Raw genomic sequence first — 23,719 nt, 5'->3', positions numbered from 1 at the left:
ATTGTAACATTGATATTTCGAACTGGACACTCAGGGAAGGCACATAGAGTGATTTATCGAAACTAAAATTACCATCACTTCTTTTGAATTCATTGTTGATAAGAAACGGACAAGCATTATTTTCAAAAAGAGAATTTATCTATGAAACATTTCCACTATAATCTAGAGTAACTGATTGTCTATAATTCAACAAATCTTGAAATATTTAGAAGTTGATAATATGAGCTATACCTTAGATATTTCTTACACCTTATGAACTTGTCGATGTTAGAAATACATAGACTTCAGTTGTATTATACAGGATGGTCTGTGATATAATTGTTTGTTCTTTATAATCATATACAAATTTCATGAAATAAGCATACTTATCAAAGCTGATACTATATCCACAGTTTAATATTTCTATCACATACATGTAGCTATGATACGTTAATTATTCCTAATATGAAATATTAATGTAGGTTTCTTCATTGAAGATGTTTTCAATAGTACATTGATGTTAATTCTAGACAAGCTGAATAATGAGAATCTTTTAAAACTTCGCCTGTAATAATCAAATATTATCATCTACAGGTATAACCAAAATAACTCCTGAGGGTACAGGAACCGGAAACATTCTTCCAAAGCTTGATCCGCCCCTGCTTCCGGTTGATGGGGACTCTGAAGATTCAGATGATGATCTCTATGAGTTGCCCATTGAACCTTCTATCGGACCCGACCTACCACAGCGAACGCCGACAAATCCGACTACCACCACGACGTCTGGGAATCCATTCGCTGCAAGACAGGTCTACGAAAATGCGGCTATTGTGAGCCCCATGCCATCAACCTGTATACCCCCAAAGGTTACTGGAGGTAAACAACATTCTGCAGTGATATCTAAGAAATCTACTAAAAATCCGGCTTCCTCATCTCTCAATTCGTCAACTTCCACACCGGAAAGGAAACCACAATCGGCAGGAGACGGTTTAGTATCGGCACGTGGTCCTCTTCCAACCCCAAAAGGCCCTCTAGTGAGAAGTGATACTAGTAGTTTGTTTAGTGAGGGTAATTACTTTGATATGAACGAGGCAGATGACACGTATGAAACGTTAAGCTCAGTCGTACCAAATAAAGAGGAGAACGATAGCAAAAACGGCACTGGAATAGCAAGGACCGAAGATGTGCCAAACGAGGAAGCTGCAAATGACCAAACAATTGGAGGAAAACAACATTTGATCGGATTATCGGTAGAGGACATTGGGGGGTGTTTGCGAAAATTGGGACTTGATAAATACGTTGGTCGGTTCGCCGAAGATATGGTTGATGGTGTTATTCTGTTTGAACTGACCAAGAGCGATTTGAAGGCAGAATATGGCTTCAAAGCAGTCGAACTGATAAAAATCTGGAAATTTATAATGGACGGTTATATCCCGAAATAACATTTGATTTGGAAGACACCTGGGGCGACAAAAAGCTGATATAATTTCTGAGCTTGCCTGTACCCGGTGATAAAATAAAACAATTTTAAATAGACATTAACTTTATGCTGTATCATATGCTGTACTTTATGTTTATTTACCATGTAAGTAAATTCTGGTAGCTGACAATAAAATAAGCAAACAATCTAATCTATGAAGTTCCTGAAAGAGTCAAAGACTACCACTGGACAAAATGCTATACATCTAAGTACATATGTTTTTGTGTAAGTGGGGAAATGCTGGTTAAGATGATGTACTTTAGTTGATTTAATACATTTAAGTCATGTATTATTACCAACGAATACACTATTTCTGTAGTTTACCATTTTAACAGTCTACCAATGTGGAGAAAGGTATATAGAATGTCCATTTCTTAAAACGTTATATTTGAAACCACTTAAATGCTGAAATTATGCCATTGTGACAAATAAGCCAATATCGGGAAAAGGAAAGCATTCATTGTATGCTTAAGTACATGTACATTTATTCCATTGTGACAAATAAGCCAATATCGGGAAAAGGAAACCATTCATTGTATGCTTAAGTACATGTACATTTATCTGGAAATAAGTAGAGACCTGAACATTAGCCGTTAAGCGTATTTATTTTTAGTATTCACACTGCACTTCAGCTCCAAATCCTTAGATAAAATGATTTTCAATATCCGAGCAATCTTGCCAATAAATCATGAGATCCTTACCGAAAATGCATAACCTAGACCTTATTTTATTTTATTTTTAGATTATTTACATATAGGTATTTGTCACAGTGTCTTCAAATATAAAAGATATATATGCATAAATATTCATCAATTATGGACATTTTTGTGAGGTCAATACGGTTTTATAACAACCTGATAAAATCACAAATATTTAAAATCAATTATCAATTAGGTATTTTTTTTAGGTTAATGCCATATTGACCAAATCAAAGATCCTTCTTTTTTAGTTGCTTTTTATAAGCATGTTCATTGTAAATTATTAAATGAATAGATGTATGGGAGGATGATGCTTGCGAAAGTATTTTACGGACTAGAATTGTCTCAACTGATTTTGTTTTTAGCATACCAAATATAAAACTCCTTTAATGTAACCATTTTGTTTTACATAAAGAGATTGTTTTTTTCATATTACATAAATGTGTCCTATTTTTAATATTGCATGTTGTTTACATGCCTATTCTAGTGAATGTCCGATTAAGAGCAAGGTGTTGTTGAATGTGTGAGTTTATTCTTCCTTGAAAATATCCAAATATAAAACTCTTTGAATGTAACTATTCCATTTTACATAAAAAATGTGAAAATATTTAGATTTTTGCATAAATGTGCCATATTTTGATATATACATATCGTTCATTGTTTTACTTACCTATGTTTTGGATGTATGCGATTAAGAGCAAGATACCAAATACTGTAAATGGGAAAATTTACGCGAGGGGAAATTGATGCAAAATACGCAAATATCATTTGGCCGCGACAAAATCCCCCATACTTTTTGTGATCAACGTAGTATTAATGGAACATGCGCAAACATGTGATGAAACTCGGAAATAACCCCCGCGCATAAAATTTACCTATCAAAATCGCGAAACTAAACATTTAAAGTATAATGTCCGTTTTTGACGTCGTCGATTATAAATGACACATTTTATATTCTACAATGTATTTATGATGGCTCTAAAACAACAATAACTCACTGCCAATGTTAACATGACAGTATTTCATTCCATTGCCGCAAAATCCGTTCCAAGTACTTTTTCCAAATGCAAATATCATTCTCAAAAACCTGATTATCGCTTCGTTATGCGTCAATGGCATTGTGATTGCCGTTACATATACATTATCATGATTATTGATTTTGATGCTTGATCAAATAAACACATTGCGTGTATGAATATGTATTTGTGTGTTCATTTTCACATTATACGTGGTTGAATTTCTATTATTGTGTTATTTTTACGGCGCTTTACATGTATCAAGAGCAACAGCATCACTCATGGGTTATACACCTTCGGGTCATCCTAGGGTTGGCTGTATCTACCCTCGGAAGCCTCATTTTTCAATATGATGGGCATCAATTTAGGTGTAGACTTGATCGACATTTCTTCTGCCAAATCATTGTCAATGTGTTTCTGAATAAAAGCAGATAGCCAGGAGAATCTCCTTGAGAAATCCACCGTTTCCCTGGGGGAAAAAAAAATTTAAGATTATTAATATAACTTTCCTCCTCTGCAATACTTACACACAACTTCATATTTAGGGTTATCCAGGGGCTTAACATTTTCATACCTGGAGGCATACATTCTGTCAGGTGTAAAATCTGATGCGAAGAAGTGGTAATATTTCGCCTTGGTGTTGATACCCGAATTAAAATATAATTAAATATGTTATACAAAGAGAATCTAACACCTGTCGAAGGCTTCCAGGGCTAGACAGAAATTTTGACTTAAAATTAAGGACTCATCCGGGGGTTAAAATTCCTTAGTTTCTTCCCCATAGTAATGCTTTAACACCCCACCCCCACCCACACCCCACACCCACATACGCAAATGCAATAAGCACATCTTTTGATTAAATAATAGAACCAAAATCGATCCTTTTTTCATTTTTTATTAAATCAAGTAATCACATTGTAACAGAGAGTGATTGTTCAATTGTTGTTATTATATGACATCATTGCCATTGTTTTACGTCAACTTCCGCTTCGGCAAGTATTGTTTAATATTTGAAAATGCCTGTCATGGATGAAGTAACTCTTTGAGTCTGGAGAAAGGGTAATATGTGCCTTGTTCAGTCTCTTAAGCAGCTAAAAATAAATGCATATATAATTAATTTTAATCATCTACATCAGAAACACTATTCCTCCAAATGCTTTTTCATTTTAACTAGATTGAGATGGAGTGGAAATTTAAAATACAACCTCAATTTTCACTTGGCAACCCCTCTCCGTTTTTATGTTCTGGGGAAATATTTTAAAAAGTTAAATCAGATTTAAAAGTGATTGCACCTCATATATTTTTGATAACTTTATATATGTGTTTATAATGCTATATATCTGTACAAGCATTTCCTTACCTGGTTGTCTGCATGACTTCAAATAGCTATTGTAGTGTATACCCTTTGTACGGCGGATGACTGTTTGTTTCGGGCATGCTACCCATGGCATACTTTGTTCCCATTGTATTTTACAACTTTCTGAAGCTGATTCTTCAGTTTCCCTACATAATTCAACCTACACTTTGTACAGAAATGGAACTTTCTCATAGATTTCTTTTACAACAGCTGGAACTAAATCACAGGTCATTAAATCAATGGGTGTTTTTTTCTGGAGGAAAGTTCTTCGTTTATGATTTAAAACAGACAGGGCTACATCCAGTTTCTTTGATAATAACCGTGTGGATGGCTGCTGTTTTATGATGTCCTGCTCTGTTTTGTGTATTTTGATTCTCCTTTCCAGTAGTAGTTACTGCTTTTACAGTAGGATGAGTGGTGTTCTCATCCGGACACACAAGCTGGAGAGTTTTCCTAGCCCTTTGGAGAGTTGGCTTTGGTTCTTCCTAAAAAACAAGATGATGAAGTTAAACATTAATAACCAATAGTGCTGTAGTAGTTAAAACTGATCTATGATCATAATGATAAATTGACTGATAATGTAGTTTGCAGTGTTTTCCCATGGCTAAATTAAAACAGATAACTAGATATAAATAGCAAATATCTATATTGCAGTCTAGCAAAGTTCTGTTTGTCAACATAAGAGCTTTACATTCCATGCAGTCTGTTCTCCACTTTCAATTTGTAAATAATTTCAATCAGCCTGCCAGTCTCAACAAAAGAAAAAAAAACCGATTATTGTAAATTTTGCTAGCATACAGCACTTTCCATCAAACATTGACCTGATTCAATACACAATTAAGTGTTAATTATATAGAACTTTCATTTCTTTCAAGTGACTTCAATAATTACTTGGTCACGCTGTTCTTTTTCTTATTTGATGATGGCCTCAATTTCCTGGTCGAAGCAATCGTTGTTGGTCCTCGTTTGCTTCATATGGCCCTATACATATCACGTGTTCTAGCTGCGTCACGATAATCGTAAAATTTAGTTATTCTACGATAACATTTTTCGCATATCTTACCTACTTTACCCAATTATGGGCCAATGGCAATGCCAAGATCAAGTATATGGTTGACTGGGTGTTCCTTACTTGATTTGTTACCATTTAGTGGAATTAATTGTATGGTGTCACTGCAAAAGCAGCAAGAATTCAGCGTGTCTTGCTGAAACACAACCTTCTGTGGCGTGGTCGCTATTTTCAATACCACATGATATGTCACGTAACAAAACGTTACTTAAAATAACTGTTCACGTCCGATTCCTAGGTGTATTTAAAAATAAAACTCCGAGGAGTTCCGGATGCGGTTATATGAGGACGGAGGTCGAGGCAACACGAACAGTCAAGGGTTATATGAGGACGGTTGTGAACCCAACACCAACAACTAAGCGTTATATGATGACAGGTATCAAGGCAACACCATTAGTCAAGGGTAATACCAACAGTCAGGATTATATGACGACGGGTGTCAAGAGCAACACCAACACCTAAGGGTTATATAAGGACGGGTCACTTTAATTTGGAAGATGATCAACTATGCATTCATACAAAATGTAGTTCCTAATGTATTCATTTGCCCGTATAATTTCATTGTTCTTGATGTAACAATTGTTCCCTACAGTTTCATTGTTTTTTATGTATCCATTGTTCCCTGTAGTGTCATTGCTCTTGATGTATCCCTAGTTCCCTCTAGTTTCCTTGTTCCTGATGTATCCATTAATTATTCCCTATAAGTTCATTGTTCCTTATTTATTCATTGTTTCTAATCTATTCAGTGTTTCGTATGAATGCATTTTATCTTATTTCTTCATTATTCCTGATGTATTCATTGTTCCTTGTGTATTTCTCCTTTTGTATCATCGTTCCTAATGTATTCATTGGTCATTTGTATTCATTGTACTTTATGTTTGTATTGTTTCTTACTTGAAGTCATGTTTCTTTATGTATTTATTGTTCCTTTATATTCATTGTTCCTTATGTATTCATTGTTCCTTTGTATTCATTGTTTTTTTGTATTCATTGTTTCTTATGTATTCATTATTCCTTATGTATTCATTGTTTCATATATATTAATTATTCATTTTTATTCATTGTCCCTTATGTATTAATTGTTCATTATGTATTCATTGTTCCTTATGTATTCATTGTTTTTTTGTATACATTGTCCCTTATGTAACGATTTTTCCTCATTTATTCATTGTTCCTGATGTATTCATTATTCCTTATGTCTACATTGGTCCTTTGTAATCATTGTTTTTTATGTATTCATTGTTCCTTTTTATTCATTGTTCCTTTCTCGTATTCATTGTTCCTTATGTATTCATTGTTGCTTAGGAATCATTGTTCCTTATGTATTCATTGTTGCTTTGGAATCATTGTTCCTTATGTATTCATTGTTTCTTATGTATTCATTATTCCTTATGTATTCATTATTTCTTATGTATTCATTGTTCCTTATGAATTCTTTGTTCCTTATGTATTCATTGTTCCTTATGAATTCATTGTTCCTTTGAATCCTTTGTTCCGTATGTATTCATTGTTCCTTTATATTCATTTTCCTGATGTATTTATTGTTTCTTTGTATTCTTTTTCCTTTTCTATTCATCGTTCCTTATATATTCATTGTTCCTTATATATTCATTGTTCCTTATGTATTCATTTTGTTCCATTGTATTCATTGTTTCTGATGTATTGATTGTTCCTTCGTATTGATTGTTCCCTATGTATTCATTGTTCCTTCGTATTCATTGTTCCTTATGAATTCATTGTTCCTTATGCATTCGTTGATCTTGAAAGAGTCATTGTTCTCTATGTATTCTTTGTTCCTAATATGTTCAATGTTCCTTGTATATTCATTGTTTATATATACATATTGTACATATGGAATGCCTGAACTGAGCAATAGTTACTTGATTACTTGCGTGATTTATTTAGTATAGTTATCTATGTAACAATCGACGTACAAATCAGGACAGTTTTACATTAAAAATTTGTACATCATTTTTAGGTATATTTTTGTCGGTTTTATTTGAATACACGAGTTATTCCCCTTTATAACTTATATTTCCATACATACTTATCTGCCCCTGTCAAGCAGCTAGGAATTATGGGTAGCAGCTTTCGACGCGCGCCATTAAAAAATTGTCAACAAAGTTTTGTAATTTGAAATATTCTACTAATTTCCTGAGTTCCTTTGGCCTTCACACTTAACCCACCCACTTCCTCCCCTGATTCTTTTATCTTCTTATTTTATGTTTACTATATTGAATGATGTTTCACATGCCTGTTGTTAAGGCGGCGGAGTTTGGCAACCCCCACACAGGCTTTTGTTGTAATTGACTACCATTGTCATTTTTAGATGTTTATTTTTGGACGGTTTTTAATTATTGTGTTATGCTATGTTAATTTTGTATTGTTAATTTGTAATATGTTTAGAATTGATATTAAATGTCACCATATGCCATATATGGTGGCCATTTTCAATCTATACATTCTTTGTGTTGTCTGTGACAGGACCGAAGATGCATAAACAATATTACGTCTGGATTTTATTTCGTTGATTTTTTAAACCTCGAAATAAACGGAATTTAATCCCCAATGGAATTTGATCCATTAACAGAACATTATATAAGACAGATATTGAACGAAACTCAATGGTACAGCAGAACAGTCTTTCATAGTCCTATACATGTATGACAACTTTCAGGGCAAGTGACAATATTAGCTAATCGTAATTGTCGAATGTTCGCCATCTCGTCTTTCCTAACCCTCGCCAAAATATACTCTGTATTGTAATATAATAGCTATGTATAGACTATCCTGCAACCAACACACACATCAACCAATAGCTACTGTCAGATAAAGCACTGCTTTATCCGTCAATACAGACCTACTTTCAAGTTGACCTGATCATGCATCCACTTTGACAATTAGCATTATTACATAAGCACTAGCAGCACTGTTACATTAGCACTAGTAGCACTGTTACATTAACACTAGCACCACTGTTACATTAACACTAGAATCACTGTTACATTTACACTAGTAGCACTGTCACCTAAACACTAGCAGCACTATTACATAAGCACTAGCAGCACTGTCCCATTAGCACTAGCACTGCTACATAAGCACTATATCTGTAATATTAGCACTTGCACTGTTACATTAGCTGAAACAGCACTGTTACAGAAGCACTAGCAGCACTGTTACATTAGCACTAGCACTTACATTTACACTCGTAGCACTGTTACATAAGCACTAAAAGCACTGTTACATAAGCACTAGCAGCACTATAACATTAACACTAGCAGCACTGTTACATACGCACTAGCTGTACTGTTACATTAGCACTAGCACTGTTACATTTACACCCGTAGCATTTTTACATAAGCACTAACATCACTATAACATTAGCGAAGCAGCACTTTAACATTAGCACTAGCACTGTTACATTTACACCCATAGCATTGTTACATAAGCACTAGCATCACTATAACATTAGCGAAGCAGCACTTTAACATTAGCACTAGCAGTATTGGTACATTAGCACCAGCAGCAATATTACATAAGCACTAACAGCACTGTTATATTAACACTAGTGGCACTGTTACATTATCGCTAGCAGCCCTGTTACAAAATCACTAGCAGCACGATTACATTAGCACTAATAGCAGTTACGTAAGCACTAGTAGCACTATTACATTCGCACTAGGAGCACTGTTATATTAGCACTAGCAGCACTGTTACATTAACACTAGCAGCACTGTTATATTAGCACCATTTGCACTATTTCATTAGAACCATCAGCACTGTTGCATAAGCACTAGCAGCACTTTGGCATAAACACTAGCAGCACTGTTTCATTACCACTAGTAACACTGTGTAATTAGCACTAACGACACTGTTACATAAGCACTAGCAACACTGTTGCATAAGCACTAGCGGCACTATGACATACACACTAGCGATATTGTTTCATTAGCACTAACATCACTGTTATATTAACACTAACGACACTGTTTCATTAGCACTCTCAGCACTGTTGCATAAGCACTAGCAACGCTGTTATATTAACACTAGCAGCACTATGGCATAAACACTAGCAGCACTGTTACATTAGCACTAGTAACACTGTTACATTAGCACTAACGACACTGTTACATTAGCACTAACGACACTCCCAGCAGGCACAATGACGTTGATTCAACGTTGATTAAACGTTGAGGACTGACGTTGATTAAACGTTGAATTTATATTAGATTTTGAAAGTTGAGACAACGTACCATAATTCAACGTCAGGTTTTCAACGTTGATCCAACGTTGAATTTCAACGTTGACCCAACGTTGATTTAATATTTGATTTTGAAAGTTGTGACAACGTACCATAATTCAACGTCAGGATTTCAACTCTGACACAACATATTTCTCACTGGCACAAAATAAGACAAAACAGAGTATTTTTCAATGCATACTTTATTGATTTATTTTTTAAACTTGTGAAGTTAGCGGTCGGCATCTCCGTCTACTGGTTCTGGGCCATACTTTGAATTATTAGGACATCTGTACATGTAGTCTGTGAATGGTTTTCAGTGCATCCTTCTGGAAAAGACAAAATCATTGAAATAACTATAATAAGCAGTCTATTAGGCGTTTATAAAATCATAAATGAGAGGAGAATATTGCACTGAAAATTTTCAATTTAAACTACATTCTTTATACATGAAATAACGGGACGTAGTCTATAGATTTCTATAAATTGTACAAAGTATTTCCAATGCAGGAATAGAAGAAAGGAATTATTTAACGATATTTTCCTCACTTCTCACACATCTGGGCCACAATTTAGTACAAAATATAATAAGTTACCCAACTTAACTTATATTAGTGTACACGAATTATCACACGAGACAAATGTAGTAAAATGTGACACTAGTGACAACTTGATAGGCATAGATAGCATCATGGACTGTCATTCAACACACAAACTAAAACCGTTACACGAGGGACTTTAGATATTGTTACACACGTGACAGAATAAAATGAAAATCTGTCTACTTACGTGAAAACCATACTGTACTGGTCAGAAAAATATTAGGCCTACTGTAAATGTACAGTATCTTTCATATTGTAACACTATCATTATCACAAGATATGGTTTATTGCAGAAAAAAAGTTAACAGCGCAAAATATTCGATGATTAAATTCAAAATATCGTCTTATTTTGATATACCCAATGTCATTTATATCACCAGTCATACATTATGATTTAATTATTCTTATCTATTAATAAAAAGATCGAAATACATTACCATTACGAAGGGAGACAACTCGAACATTTCATTATCGACTTGCCCCGCCATGTATGAATAATACTCGCTTAAATCACAGCGATTTAGCGACTGTATTTAATCGTAATCACTAATTTAATGTAAAGAAAGATGAAGAAAAGCATTGTATGAAATATTCCACTGCTGACAATTGAACTTATTTACGAATCACTTATAATTATTACACACGGAAAATGCAGTAGCTATCAGTAGTACGGTTAACACGTGGGGCACACAACACATAAACTTCACTTTAGTACAAATCTGTGTGAAAGATCACTATCGATACTTAGCGGTACTGTGGAAAAAACCTTTATGATCATCACAAACCATAAATTATCAAACTTACCTTCAGAGAAAGGACAGAAACTGTTAACTTTCTTCTCTGCTTCCCGTCTTCCGTGGCATTGTAAACACTGGATTTCAAATTGTACTTACAATGCGCATGCGCTTGCCCGCTGCGGGATAGGCGCTATGTATTATCCGGACTGTTAATTTCGTTTTAATAATCGCAATAATGGACTATGTACCGCGGTATTATATTTTATAGAAAGTTGTAGCAAGTAGTGCACTTTTTATTATCAATCACTGATGGAACAACACTATTTAATCCAAAAGATATTGTTATGTTGAAAAGCGGTCGTTGTGTCAACATTTTCACAACGTCGACTTTTAACCAATGTCGATAAAATTGAAAAAAATCAACGTTGTTTCAATGTCATTTTTCAACAAATCTTCAACGTCGAGAAAACAACGTTGCTTCAACGTTGAATCAACGTTTATCGACGTCACGACCAAAGATCAACTATATATCAACGTTGAATCAACGTTGTGTGCCTGCTGGGACTGTTACATTAGCACTAACGACACTGTTACATTAGCACTGGCGGCACTGTGCAATTAGCACTAGCAACAATGTTACATTAGCACTAGCAGCACTATTGCATAAGCAAATTCACCATTTAACTCCATTTTTATGATGCACGCTTCATATTAACAACATGTATATATACGCAAGTAATTCTATCTAAAGGCATTTATAACTGATGAATGTTTATCTCCGTTTATCATGTCCTGTGTATCGGATTGCTGCTTGACTGTGACAGTTATAGACAAGAGCTTTTCTCGACCCTGGCTCATAACCCTCGCTAAAAAAAACCTGTATTGTAAGATACCAACCATGGTGCACACTAGTGGTGTGTATACGATGGATTTTATAGATAAATGATATATTAGCTATATTTTTTCGTAACATTTGATTTTGGTACACAAATAGGTATTGTAATCAGCCGAGATTACACCTCATGTATGTGTGATTTGTCTTGTTTGAATACATCCTCGTTGTTTTTACATGCATGTACACCATGCGTACGTTCGTTGATTGAAGACAACTTTCATGGTGAATTCACACCATGTGTACGAGTGTTAACCGAAGACAACTTTCATGGTGAATTCACACCATGTGTACGAGTGTTAACTGAAGACAACTTTCATGGTGAATTCACACCATGCATGTGTACGCTGGTTGACTGAAGACAACTTTCATGGTAACTTCACACCATCTATAGTACACGTTCGCTGATTGAAAACAACTTTCATGGTGAATTCACACCATGTGTACGAGTGTTAACTGAAGACAACTTTCATGGTGAATTCACACCATGCATGTGTACGCTGGTTGACTGAAGACAACTTTCATGGTAACTTCACACCATATGTAGTACACGTGCGCTGATTGAAAACAACTTTCATGGTGAATTCACACCATGTGTACGAGTGTTAACTGAAGACAACTTTCATGGTGAATTCACACCATGCATGTGTACGCTGGTTGACTGAAGACAACTTTCATGGTAACTTCAAACCATATGTAGTACACGTGCGCTGATTGAAAACAACTTTCATGGTGAATTCACCATGTGTACGAGTGTTAACTGAAGACAACTTTCATGGTGAATTCACACCATGTGTAGGCTCGTTGACTTAAGACAATTTTCATGGTAACTTCACGCCATATGTACGTGTGTTGTCTGAAGACAACTTTGTGTATTAATTGTTTTTGGCACAACGTCTACGTGTGTTGTCTGCAAACTTTCTCGGCGGATTTTCACCCTGTGTACGTGTATTACCTATATATGTGCGCTGTGTGAAAATTTAGTCATTGTATTTAGATCATGTGTGCATGCATTGACTGGAGACAACATTTTTGGTGTATTCACACCATGTGTACGTGGGTTGTCTGGATTTCTACATGTCATGCGCGTTGACTGAAAACGTTATTGTTGTATTCCCGCCATGTGTACGTCCGTTTCTCGGCGTATTTACACCAGGTATTGTGCTTGAACACAGATTTTTACACATAGCTGTTATTGTGTATATGGACTGGCTCTCTCCTTTGATCGTCCTAGGCATGTATTTAATCAATCATTATTGTTTAATACATGTATATTCGTATTTCCTATTGTATGTTTGTGTGTTCAACATTTGTAGTACCCGAGGTGTATAAGACACACTGCGTACATCATGTGTATACTGGCTAATGAGTATCGTCTCCCATGTTGTTATATTCGTATACATTATAACAGGAATACCTACGCCATTATAACACGCATGTATTATGTTGATATATGTACGGGTTAAACACTTCACCTAGCTACATTTGTATTCGGTTACACGTATCATTTGTTCTTACTTCCTGGTTGCTGATTAAATGCAATGCAGTGTGAGTAAGTAGGACGGCATTCCTTGAAGGCTACTTGCAATAATTTACAAATCAATATGTATTTATAGCTGCGCAAATAAGCATATCTGACTAGGAGCTGTTGACACATTCGTGCATAAAGCAGGTATGTTAAGTTTCTTTGTTTTCTGTTCAAAACATTGAGAATTTATCTTATAATCAACGGTAACTTATGCCTGTAAATGGTTATGTTAAATAACAGAAATTGAAATTTCATAAGGTCTCCATACGTCTCGCGTTTGCACTGAACCTTATAGACGGGGGTTTGATAATTGAGTGCAGAGAACAGATATTTTATGCCTACTGAATATCTGTTACTTTGATTGCTAAGTATTTACGAAAATCTCATTGCAAACATTATTTATTAATACAGGAAGTCATGTTAAAAGATTGCATCATAACTAAAAAATATCGCACAGTAAATTTATACAAATATTTAATAGAAGCGAGATGCTGATTGCCGATGTTGATAATGGATATGACAATGATTGGTGCCATAATGACTCGTTAATTAAACTGATAATAGAAAAGACGACGAGGATGATGATGATGATGATGATGATGAAGATGATGATGATGATTGTATTATATTTGATAAATGAAGTCTGAAAAATGAAAAGTTACAAAAATATCTCAGAAAAATATCATATACACTGTTCATGCAGGTAAACATATAAATCTGTATAACAAACCAGTTATCCTGGTGAGTATACCTCAGTCAATGACAAAACAATTTAATTTTTATAAAATTATTTGAGAAACTCGTTTTATCTCGACACTTCATTGCCGTCATACTGGGCCTTAACAATGACTCATGTTTGTCTTTGCTTTTATTTTGTGCCTGCCAAAACTTACCTCGCTGTTCAGTGATCCTCGACCTATGTATATTACATACCGCCCTTGAATAGTATGATATCCTTCGCTCTAACCACATACCTAAAGCATACGCTTTTCTATCGTTAAGTAGTTGCAATAATGCATTGACATTTGTTATGAAACGTACATGTACTTTATCTAAAAGACGTCAGTTACACATGTATGTAATATAGAATCATTCTTGCACAATGACCCTCCATGATTGTATTTCTATGCATGACGATAAAGCGAAATCAGATTTCCTAAAATGTCAATTTAAGACATTTTGAAAAATCGTAACATAAAAAAAAATCGTATTTGAGGTCTTTTCAAAATGATAATAATTCAGATATGACATTTATCGCCAAAAGAATGTAAGCATGGGTACAGTTTTATGAATACAGGTCCAGGTGTTCTGTAAGATAAAGCGTCCTCTTTTTCATTGACGTCACCCACCTGAAAATCTATGAGAAAACCGGCTTAAGTCATAATCTTAGAATAAGAGCTAGGGTGGGGACAACGGAACCAATGGGCATATCATCTACCATCAGACGTGTCAGACTTCATATCGCACGAGATGAGAGAATTTTTCCAATGGAGATCATGATGTACATTTAGTTCAGAAAACGTTTCCATGGTTGTCATCAACTTGCATCTCCCGAAACTAGTGCTAATTGGACCATTACGTATTGCTAATGTTTCGCTATCAGCATGCAACATTTGACTTTAGATACATTTACTCCGAATTTTTATTATGCTAATCCTTAGGGTCATTCCATCCTCAAGTGGTTATAATAATTGTTTAGTAGTTTACAGGTTTATCGCCAACATGACTCCACACATTATTGTTAGATTTCGTCCCGCCGTCTATAGTCACTTTTCTACGTATACAACTATGGGTAGAACATTTAACGAGTTGCACCCAATGGGTTATTTTTAACACTAAAATGCATCAGTGTGATATATGTTCCACACAAATTGTTTACAAAAAGAGTTTAAACTATAGTATAGCAGTATAACTAAGTAGAGTTTGAGATTACATCATGAAAATCAGAATATGACTGCCCCTCCCCTCCCCCGAGAACAAAGTTACATTTAAGCATTGAACGGCTTTCAGTTGGCATTCATATTGACTATGAATGCCAACTGAAAGCCGTTCAATGCTTATATTTACCATCTGCGATTTATTATTTGTCGTGCGATTTTTTTTTGAGATTTTCAAATTCAAATTTCAGTGGGCAGTTCATAAGCTGGTGAACTCGCAACTGAATTGGTAGGGTTATATAGTGGCAGTGCCATACAATGGTAAATATAAATTAATGGTTCCGCCTCATCAAAACGCTTGATTTTGATGAGTTGTGCTCCATTAAAACTCATTTAAAAGAAACAAGAAAGATCCATTTATCACAAATTTGACAAAGAAATTGTTTTATTTATTCTTACATTATTGGACTTAAACACGCACTCCTACAAATCTTGCTGCAAGGTAACATTTCTATATTGATGTTGATTGATAATTAATTCAATTCATTATTTTTTTTTCAGATTTTTAAAGAGATGCCAAGATGGATTCAGAGGTATTGCTTACATTTGAAAAAAATAAATAAATAAAAAAGAGTTTTTTTGATGGTTGGCAGAATGACAAAATCCATTTGTTTTGATTTTATAGTATCCCAAGTAATGTTATGTTTACAAAATGAGGAATGGTCGCAATATGTTTTAGATGGCAATAGTTTGGGTTTAATTTGTTTCTAATTTAGATTCATAGCAATCGATATTGTTGTTAAACTGGACTGCTGGACTGAAATGCTATTTTAAGACTTTAAACATTTAGGGTTCCTTTTGGTACCGCCAAATACTAATACAATTAATAAAAATATGCATAACCTAACTTAAGTACAATTTGACATATTGTTTACACGTGTATGTTTAAATTATATTATAGCAATATAACTAAGTAAACTTTGAGATTACATCATGCAAATCTTTTACGTTTAGGGCACAGCGAGATACACATACGAGTATGATGAAACTCAGGGCTACAACGGTTCCGAACTTCTGCAGAAATATCGAGACCGGTTTCCTTTGTTAGCTATCGTAACACAAGGTGACTATGGGAAAACTGTGTTTGACGACTTCTGTGATGATCAGGTAAATATTTGTTTTCAGTATATGCGGATAGATTAAAGGGATTTGTCAAACTGTACAAGGAGCGTGCGTTATTAATTCAAGACACTCGTTTTTAGAGTTGCAAACTTCACTGTTGTCTAGAAACAGAATATGCGCGTAATTTAGCATGGGGCCCTGAAAATAGCTCCAAGCACTTTTGTTTTTATTTTACTTCACGTAAGATATCAGGCGGATTGCAATGGAAATAATGAGTAGTACTGGTTTATTATGATGCTTTAAAATTGATTTTGTACATTTTTAATTAACCAAGTTAAGCTAATACTCAGTTTTCTTACTTTGTATCTCACTGCATGTTGTATGAGGTGACTTATTGTGGAGCCTCCTGCAAGGTCGAGGTTGGTTTCTCCTTTATCTTCTCTTCAGGGGACATTGGAAAGCGCAAGAATAAGGCCTCTTGTATACCACTGCATGTTGACGCCACAAGGCGACTAAAAGTTGGCCCCCAAAAATAATCGGGATATCCCTCCATGTCTACTAATTAGGGGACATTAAAGAGGCCAAAATAGATCGTCTACCACCATTGTAACACTATATATTAAATCCTTCCTATCTTTACTCATGGCTTTACTCATTTGTTTCCAAGACACTCGACCTCATAAGATCATGGCTGTTTCGAGGGCGTTAATCCCTCTAAAACCCAATCTTACTTCGCAAATAGTAAATGTTTTGTTTTCCCTTAACTTAAGCCTTTATTTATTTATATTACATCTGTTTTGTACATTTTTCATATACTTTATAGTTTTTTCTTCTTCTTTTTATGGCAAAATGATCTGAAATAAAAACTTCTGAAATGTATATTTTATCTATGTAATGATATGTATATGTTAACAAAACAAAACAAGAAGCTGCATTTAGTCGTAAGAACAAAACCTGCATAAAATCAGATAATTTTGTATGTTGTATATCACTTTGTTTTAAAGGTATACAGAATCCACACGTTTACATGTCAGAGACGCGCGGTCATGAAGGAGACACGTGTGAAACAGGATCCTCTCAAATACAACTTCGTATCTTACCCGGTGGATACAGTCTACAAATTCTGCGTGATGAAAAGCAGAACAGATTGTAAGTGCTAGAAAATGAACTATTATCACAATACTATTGTTACGAACTTTTCAGTTTATTTTCACTGGTTTACTGAAGGTTTTAAGCAAAAATTAAGTATTTGTCGCACACAAACAAATCAGCCCAAAATAAAATCTTTCCAAATATAATTTTTGAGAGTATATATATATATATATATATATATAAGAAAAATAAGAAAACAGATAGAGTACACACAAAGCAATGGGTAAAAAAGAATTAAATAGTAATATTATTACCTCTCACTACAGAAAGAGGAAAGCAATACGGTTAGGTGAGGCAACCTCGTCAGCCAATACAATGTCTGGAATCTATACTGTAGTTGAGAAGTGAATGATACAAATGTAATAGAATAAGTTATATATCTTCATATTAGAATCATAATATATATCGAGGGTATGGATCGCTAGTATGTCGAATAGATCCCCTTCTACGTGAGGACAGTTGCATGTTCTTCTTCTTTGAGCAATACAAATATTTGATCCTGAAAGAAAAAGTTATATAAAGAAAAGTATTTGCACTAATCCGATATTCGTATAAATTTTAGGAGTAGCTTATTCTACCGCTTTTCGCGCTAGAAGCAAAGAAATAAAAATGGCGGGCATAATCATCAATGTGCTAATATACTAAAATTAGAAAATGCGCCATATTTAATACGTTTACAATTTAATGTTATTGTATGCCTTATTATGCAGCATTTAACATTAAAAACAATTTCGACGGCTGACTGATATTAAAGGCACGAGACAACTGGTTTTTTCCTGAATAGCCCAAAATAATTTGATATAGCTATAGGTCATTTCACAATGCATTGTATATGTATTCTCAAATCATCATGAAGCTGTCATACTGTAACCACAACAACGATACATCATCGCCTTGTTTTCAAAGCTTGATTTTGTTTACTATAGTAGTCCCGTAAATAGCCGTAAATACTTGATTTACATTATCACAGATGATCTGATAGTAATAATATTTCATGTTTAAATTTCAAGAAATGACATCTTTTTTTAACGACAACCCTTGGTGCTAATACAATCAAAACAGCACAGCCCACCACTAACTAATCTAATTCATTATTGATTGATGAGAAGCATTTTGATTAGTCGAAAGAAATATGAAAACTCATTTCAAGCCAGAGGTGCACTCACCGGTCAAATGAGTAAACCGTAAAGAAGACTCCGTGGGGACCAACGATGAGGGAGTTAGTTTAAAAACGTGGATTAGACACAGATTATGTCAACATTATCAGCGCCTTCTCTGAGTAAAATTATATTGTGAAAAGTGAGCCAAGTAGCTGTTAATTTTGTATATAAACGATTAGGAATACTTCAACACATCCAATAACTACCAGTACGAAAACATGTTATAGATGATGAATCATCGAGTAAAATGTAAACATTGTGTTTTGCAGGGACTGAGCCGATGACATTGGCTGACATTTTAAATGAGTATCCCTTCCCTATCATGGTGAAATTTTCACCCATGTGCAAATACGTCAAAATACACGACACAATGGATCTGACCGAGAAAATCAGCAGTCTGCTTATAATTACGGCATACGAGGAGACATTCTTTACCGGGAATTGCCTTGAAAAAGGTAAGGATTGATCAATGTGAAAAAGGCACAAAGGTGAACAGAACATTCAAATGTGAGTTTATTAATTGGTACTGTAATTATTGCATAAATTCAAATTCAAATTCATTTTATTATCTTTTCACATACTGATCATGACATGATGCATAGCGAAAAACATATTTACAATATGATATATACAATTATAGTAGTGTTCATAGTTGATACACAACACTGTTTAACATCAAACCATGTTCATTTTTATCAAGGAGGACAGATTATGTCATTAATTATTCTGATAAAAGTACACATTTCAATTAGTGTTTTAACATTAAAGAATATGAAATTGCATCATGGTTCATAGTTCATGGTGTCGCCTTTGTAAGCATCTTACGTTGCTTCTATTGACTCATCTTCATAGTCATTTGATGATATAACTTTTAGTGATTGCGGAATTCAAATAAATATTGTTCATAAATGTAAAGAATGCTATATACACTTACACCGCACGGACGCAAGCATTTATCTCGCCCCAACCCCACACACACGCGCGCACACATCCACACTTTAACACATCAAACCACGCGTGTAAACACATATTGCAGTATATGATATAATGTTTATAACATCATGATATATATAATAAATGTAACATATATTATACATATTCTAAATCATATTACATGGTACATAATTAGATTTATCACAGAAACTATCTTATTACAATTTTGAAAAGGTTCTTTCTGTCATGTTGTTTTATCATACTCTTTCCCTGGTCTTTCATATATCTATTTTAAATATCGCTTAATAAATAGATACCTAAATTACTCTGTTTACCTGTGTCTTCAACAGGTGTTATTCATCCTGGAATCACAATGGCGGCCCTTAGCCCGCGTATCGAGTATGCTGAGATAACAGGAATAAAAGGGAAATCAGCCGAGACTTTCCGAAAGCATCTAAATACACTCGAAAGGTTTCTCAAAGACAATGATGTGACGTTCGATAGGACGGCTGGAAATCCAGGTAAGATAAGAAAGGACGTCTCTTTTATTTGGTTTAGTATACTTTAGATTTCATAAAGTTCGATGTACTTTCACTAGAACAACGTGTATTTTTGTGCTTGTTGTGAAACTGTATATGCTTACATCTTACTTTTACCCCCGAATCGGGAAATATTTAAACGCACAAAAAACTTTGCATTTCAACTCTATTGCTATCATCATGATTTTAGTATTCTTGAAGTACCGTGAAGAATAATGATATCTAGGAAGCAGAACTGTCAGAGAATTTATTAACTGATGTTTAAAATAAAGTATCATTTGCATTATTTAGATGGAGATTCAAAACCAATTTTCCATTACGTGGTTAAATGTCTCTTGGTTCTCAATGCTGAATTTAGCATCCAGTCTTCAAGTGATTATATATATATTAAACAGCCTTCTTTGGAAAGTTATAGTCCTATATTTCTCACAGGATTGCAGACAAATTGTATTATGCGCTGTAATGATAAGACCATACATTTCCAAAAAAGAAGTAAATACCGCTTTATATATAAGTTTTTTCCGATCTTAAACCTTTACCAGTGTTATCACTTCAAACGTCAAATTTCAGGCTATCATTGGGAACTGTTCTTGAGACGTCACGTCTATATCCGACTATACCCGGCAGAAATATAGACACACATTCATTAATTTACATGTATATTCAAAATTTTCATCAATATTGTCCACTGTGCGGATACTCACCTTTTATTTGACATAACTATATATACATGTACATAAAATATTGTAAATTACATTGATCAATAGTTTTTTTTCTCTCCGGTGGCACGGATTTTCGTGACCCCAAAATAACTTTAATATAGTGACGTCAAACAAAACGACGTCATGGTTCTTTATATCAATACATCGATAAATGGTCTGATAACTTTCCATGTTGTTTGGTAAGGCTATATATTGACATTTTGGAGCAAATGGAAATGTATACTGCAATCAACACAAGAACTGTGTTCTTCACCCTTTTATTCAAGTATTTGGACAAATTGCGGTGACAAGTTTATGAACGCAAATAATCATCGTCATTTTGCCACACCCTTCCAAATACAAATTATATACTTTTATCATTAGCAAAACGCATTCTGATGTAATATTCAGTATCTAATATATAATAACTATATAAATAAAATTAAAGAAACTTTTGAATTTATATTGTTATAGTTGTCTATTTTGGGATGAAATTATCTCATTTCTATATTTTTGTTTTTCATAGCGGTAACGAGAATGTCCGAAGAAGGAACAGGAACCGGAAACCCTGTACCGGAAGTTTTGAAAACCCTTATACCAGAACTGAAAAGAAAACCACCGCCTGTACTCCCAAAACGAGAAATGATCAATCCTAAGAGTAAGCAGGAGGAATTATTAGAGAGACCTCTCCCACCAATTCCAAATCAAATTCCCAAACCGAAACCGAAAGCTGTCGTCCACCCTACGTTTCTCACAATACAGATGAAGCAGCAGACTGTCAGTGTTGACAATTCTTCAGATGCGGATTATACATATTTAGAAATAGAAAACCTGTGTATTGGAGAAAGGACAAACCCCGAAGCAGTCCGAAGATGTTTAAAACAAAGCAGTGTATCGGATATCAGTAAATACTTGGTAGCGTTGAAGCTAGATAAGTATGTGGAAAGATTTCGGGAAGAACTTATCGATGGGGAAATATTCGTTGACCTGACAGATGAACTTCTTACAGAATTCCATATGCAAAGGCTAGAGATAATTAGATTGTTGATGTTCATAAAAACAGGGCATATCCCGCGCTGACTATTGCAGTTACAGATCACAAAGACAGTGATATTAATGAGTTGAACAGCCATAGGAGATAGCTAAGAATCATTTTGTTTTACCAAGCATTTTCCTTCGCGGAATGTGGCGAAAGGTGACGGCATGTTAATTAAAATGACGACATATTGTATTGTCTATCTGACCCCTTATACACAACGGAGCTAAAACAGTTAAAATGAAAAATGAGTAAATATTTGATTGTGTAGTTGTACAATGTTAATATGGTAGTCATGCTGTGGTGTCTAGCAATCTGTGATTGTTTATGGTATTTGGAGTGTAAAATGTTTTCCAACGAAAATATTCTGTGGCGTTTATATTTCATTGACTTGTGGATGCAGGGTACGACTTAAATCAAATTAACCATATTCTGCGGACCGTATGAATAGGGACTCAACTTAGCCTGCCCCCCCCCCCCCCCCCCCCCCCCCCTATCTCTGTTTTATAAATGTGGTTGTATGAGAGTGCGAGATAATGCATATATGCCATCTTGTTTTTTGTGTATATATCATACCAATGTTATATTGTAAGAAAAAGACTTTCAATATTTGGTACACCTTTGCCCAATCCATTGTTAAGAAAAGGCAATTATATATATTCAAATCAATATCCAATTCCTGGCAGTTTCTATCAACAACTTATATGTTTTATATGAATATTACATTGCGGTAAGTGTGTATACACACTCTACATATATATCAGCTTAGGAATATTTATTTAGTATAAATACCTATAAGGAAACATTTTGGAAAAATAAAATCAGAGTTATCTATCAAATAGACAAACTTTAAATAAAGGATGTATCACAAAACAACTGTTGGTATAGTAATAAAGGTTTGAAAATATGCATCTAGAAGGCATGCAACTATTGTTTGTATTATTTATTGACCATATTGTCTGCTTCATTTAATCGACGCATTGTTCTATTCCTTAATGAACCTGCTGTCTCCTTCCTTTAATGGACACATTCTTCAATAAATACATATTCAACAAATTGTAGAAAGGGCACATTGCATGTTTGGACATTTCAAAACAAATTGAAAGAACAGATACAAAAATGAAGTATATGTGTCACACAACTGTTTCGTCCTTCTACAACTCGTCAGTGACTTTTCGGGCCCCAGATATGGATAATAGGAGATGAGGGAAGAGACTAGAAAAAAGGCTGAACAAAATGTCATAATCTGTTTGAGAAGGTGCTCAGTTATTCAATAAATTTCACAATTTTTGATATTTCAATTCCAATAGTATGAAGCATGCAACTACACAAATGAATTAAAACTTTACAAGCAGATTACGACAAACACTGAGGTGAATCACCAGCAGTGTCTTCCTCTTACAATCTCCACGATTGTACAAAAGACACCATAGACATTAGTAAAGGAAGGGTCAACGCCCATGGAGATTTAACATTAGCGCCGGTTCTTACTTCAGTTTCTTTTACTTTTTACCATATGCAGATACATTAAAATTAGCTATACTCGCATAGATGATTAATCATCATATCAAATGATAGGCGTAGTGGACCTCCTTGCATAA

At 34.5% G+C, this 23,719-nt stretch overlaps 1 protein-coding gene and 1 long non-coding RNA gene across 2 annotated transcripts in view; one reads left to right on the top strand and one right to left on the bottom strand.

The window, feature by feature from the left end:
* LOC117316255 overlaps positions 1–22,162 on the top strand; it is a 32,630-nt gene extending 10,468 nt beyond the window's left edge. The window contains exons 7-12 of the mRNA XM_033870794.1: positions 574–1,418; positions 16,490–16,642; positions 17,602–17,746; positions 19,179–19,364; positions 20,193–20,363; positions 21,609–22,162. Of these exons, the coding sequence (XP_033726685.1) occupies positions 574–1,418; positions 16,490–16,642; positions 17,602–17,746; positions 19,179–19,364; positions 20,193–20,363; positions 21,609–22,162 (2,054 nt within the window). The remainder of the gene's footprint in view (positions 1–573; positions 1,419–16,489; positions 16,643–17,601; positions 17,747–19,178; positions 19,365–20,192; positions 20,364–21,608) is intronic.
* Positions 10,025–11,495, bottom strand: LOC117316760. The gene is made up of 2 exons (XR_004529996.1): positions 11,246–11,495; positions 10,025–10,168 (listed from the first exon to the last, which is right to left on the bottom strand). It is a non-coding gene; the product is annotated as an uncharacterized LOC117316760 (long non-coding RNA).
* Positions 22,163–23,719: the final 1,557 nt, after the last annotated feature.

This window comes from Pecten maximus, chromosome 18 (genome assembly GCF_902652985.1).
Source record: "Pecten maximus chromosome 18, xPecMax1.1, whole genome shotgun sequence".
Classification (NCBI taxonomy): domain Eukaryota; kingdom Metazoa; phylum Mollusca; class Bivalvia; order Pectinida; family Pectinidae; genus Pecten; species Pecten maximus.
Note: the sequence above shows the minus strand (reverse complement) of the source record. Positions and strands in the feature narration are given on the sequence as shown.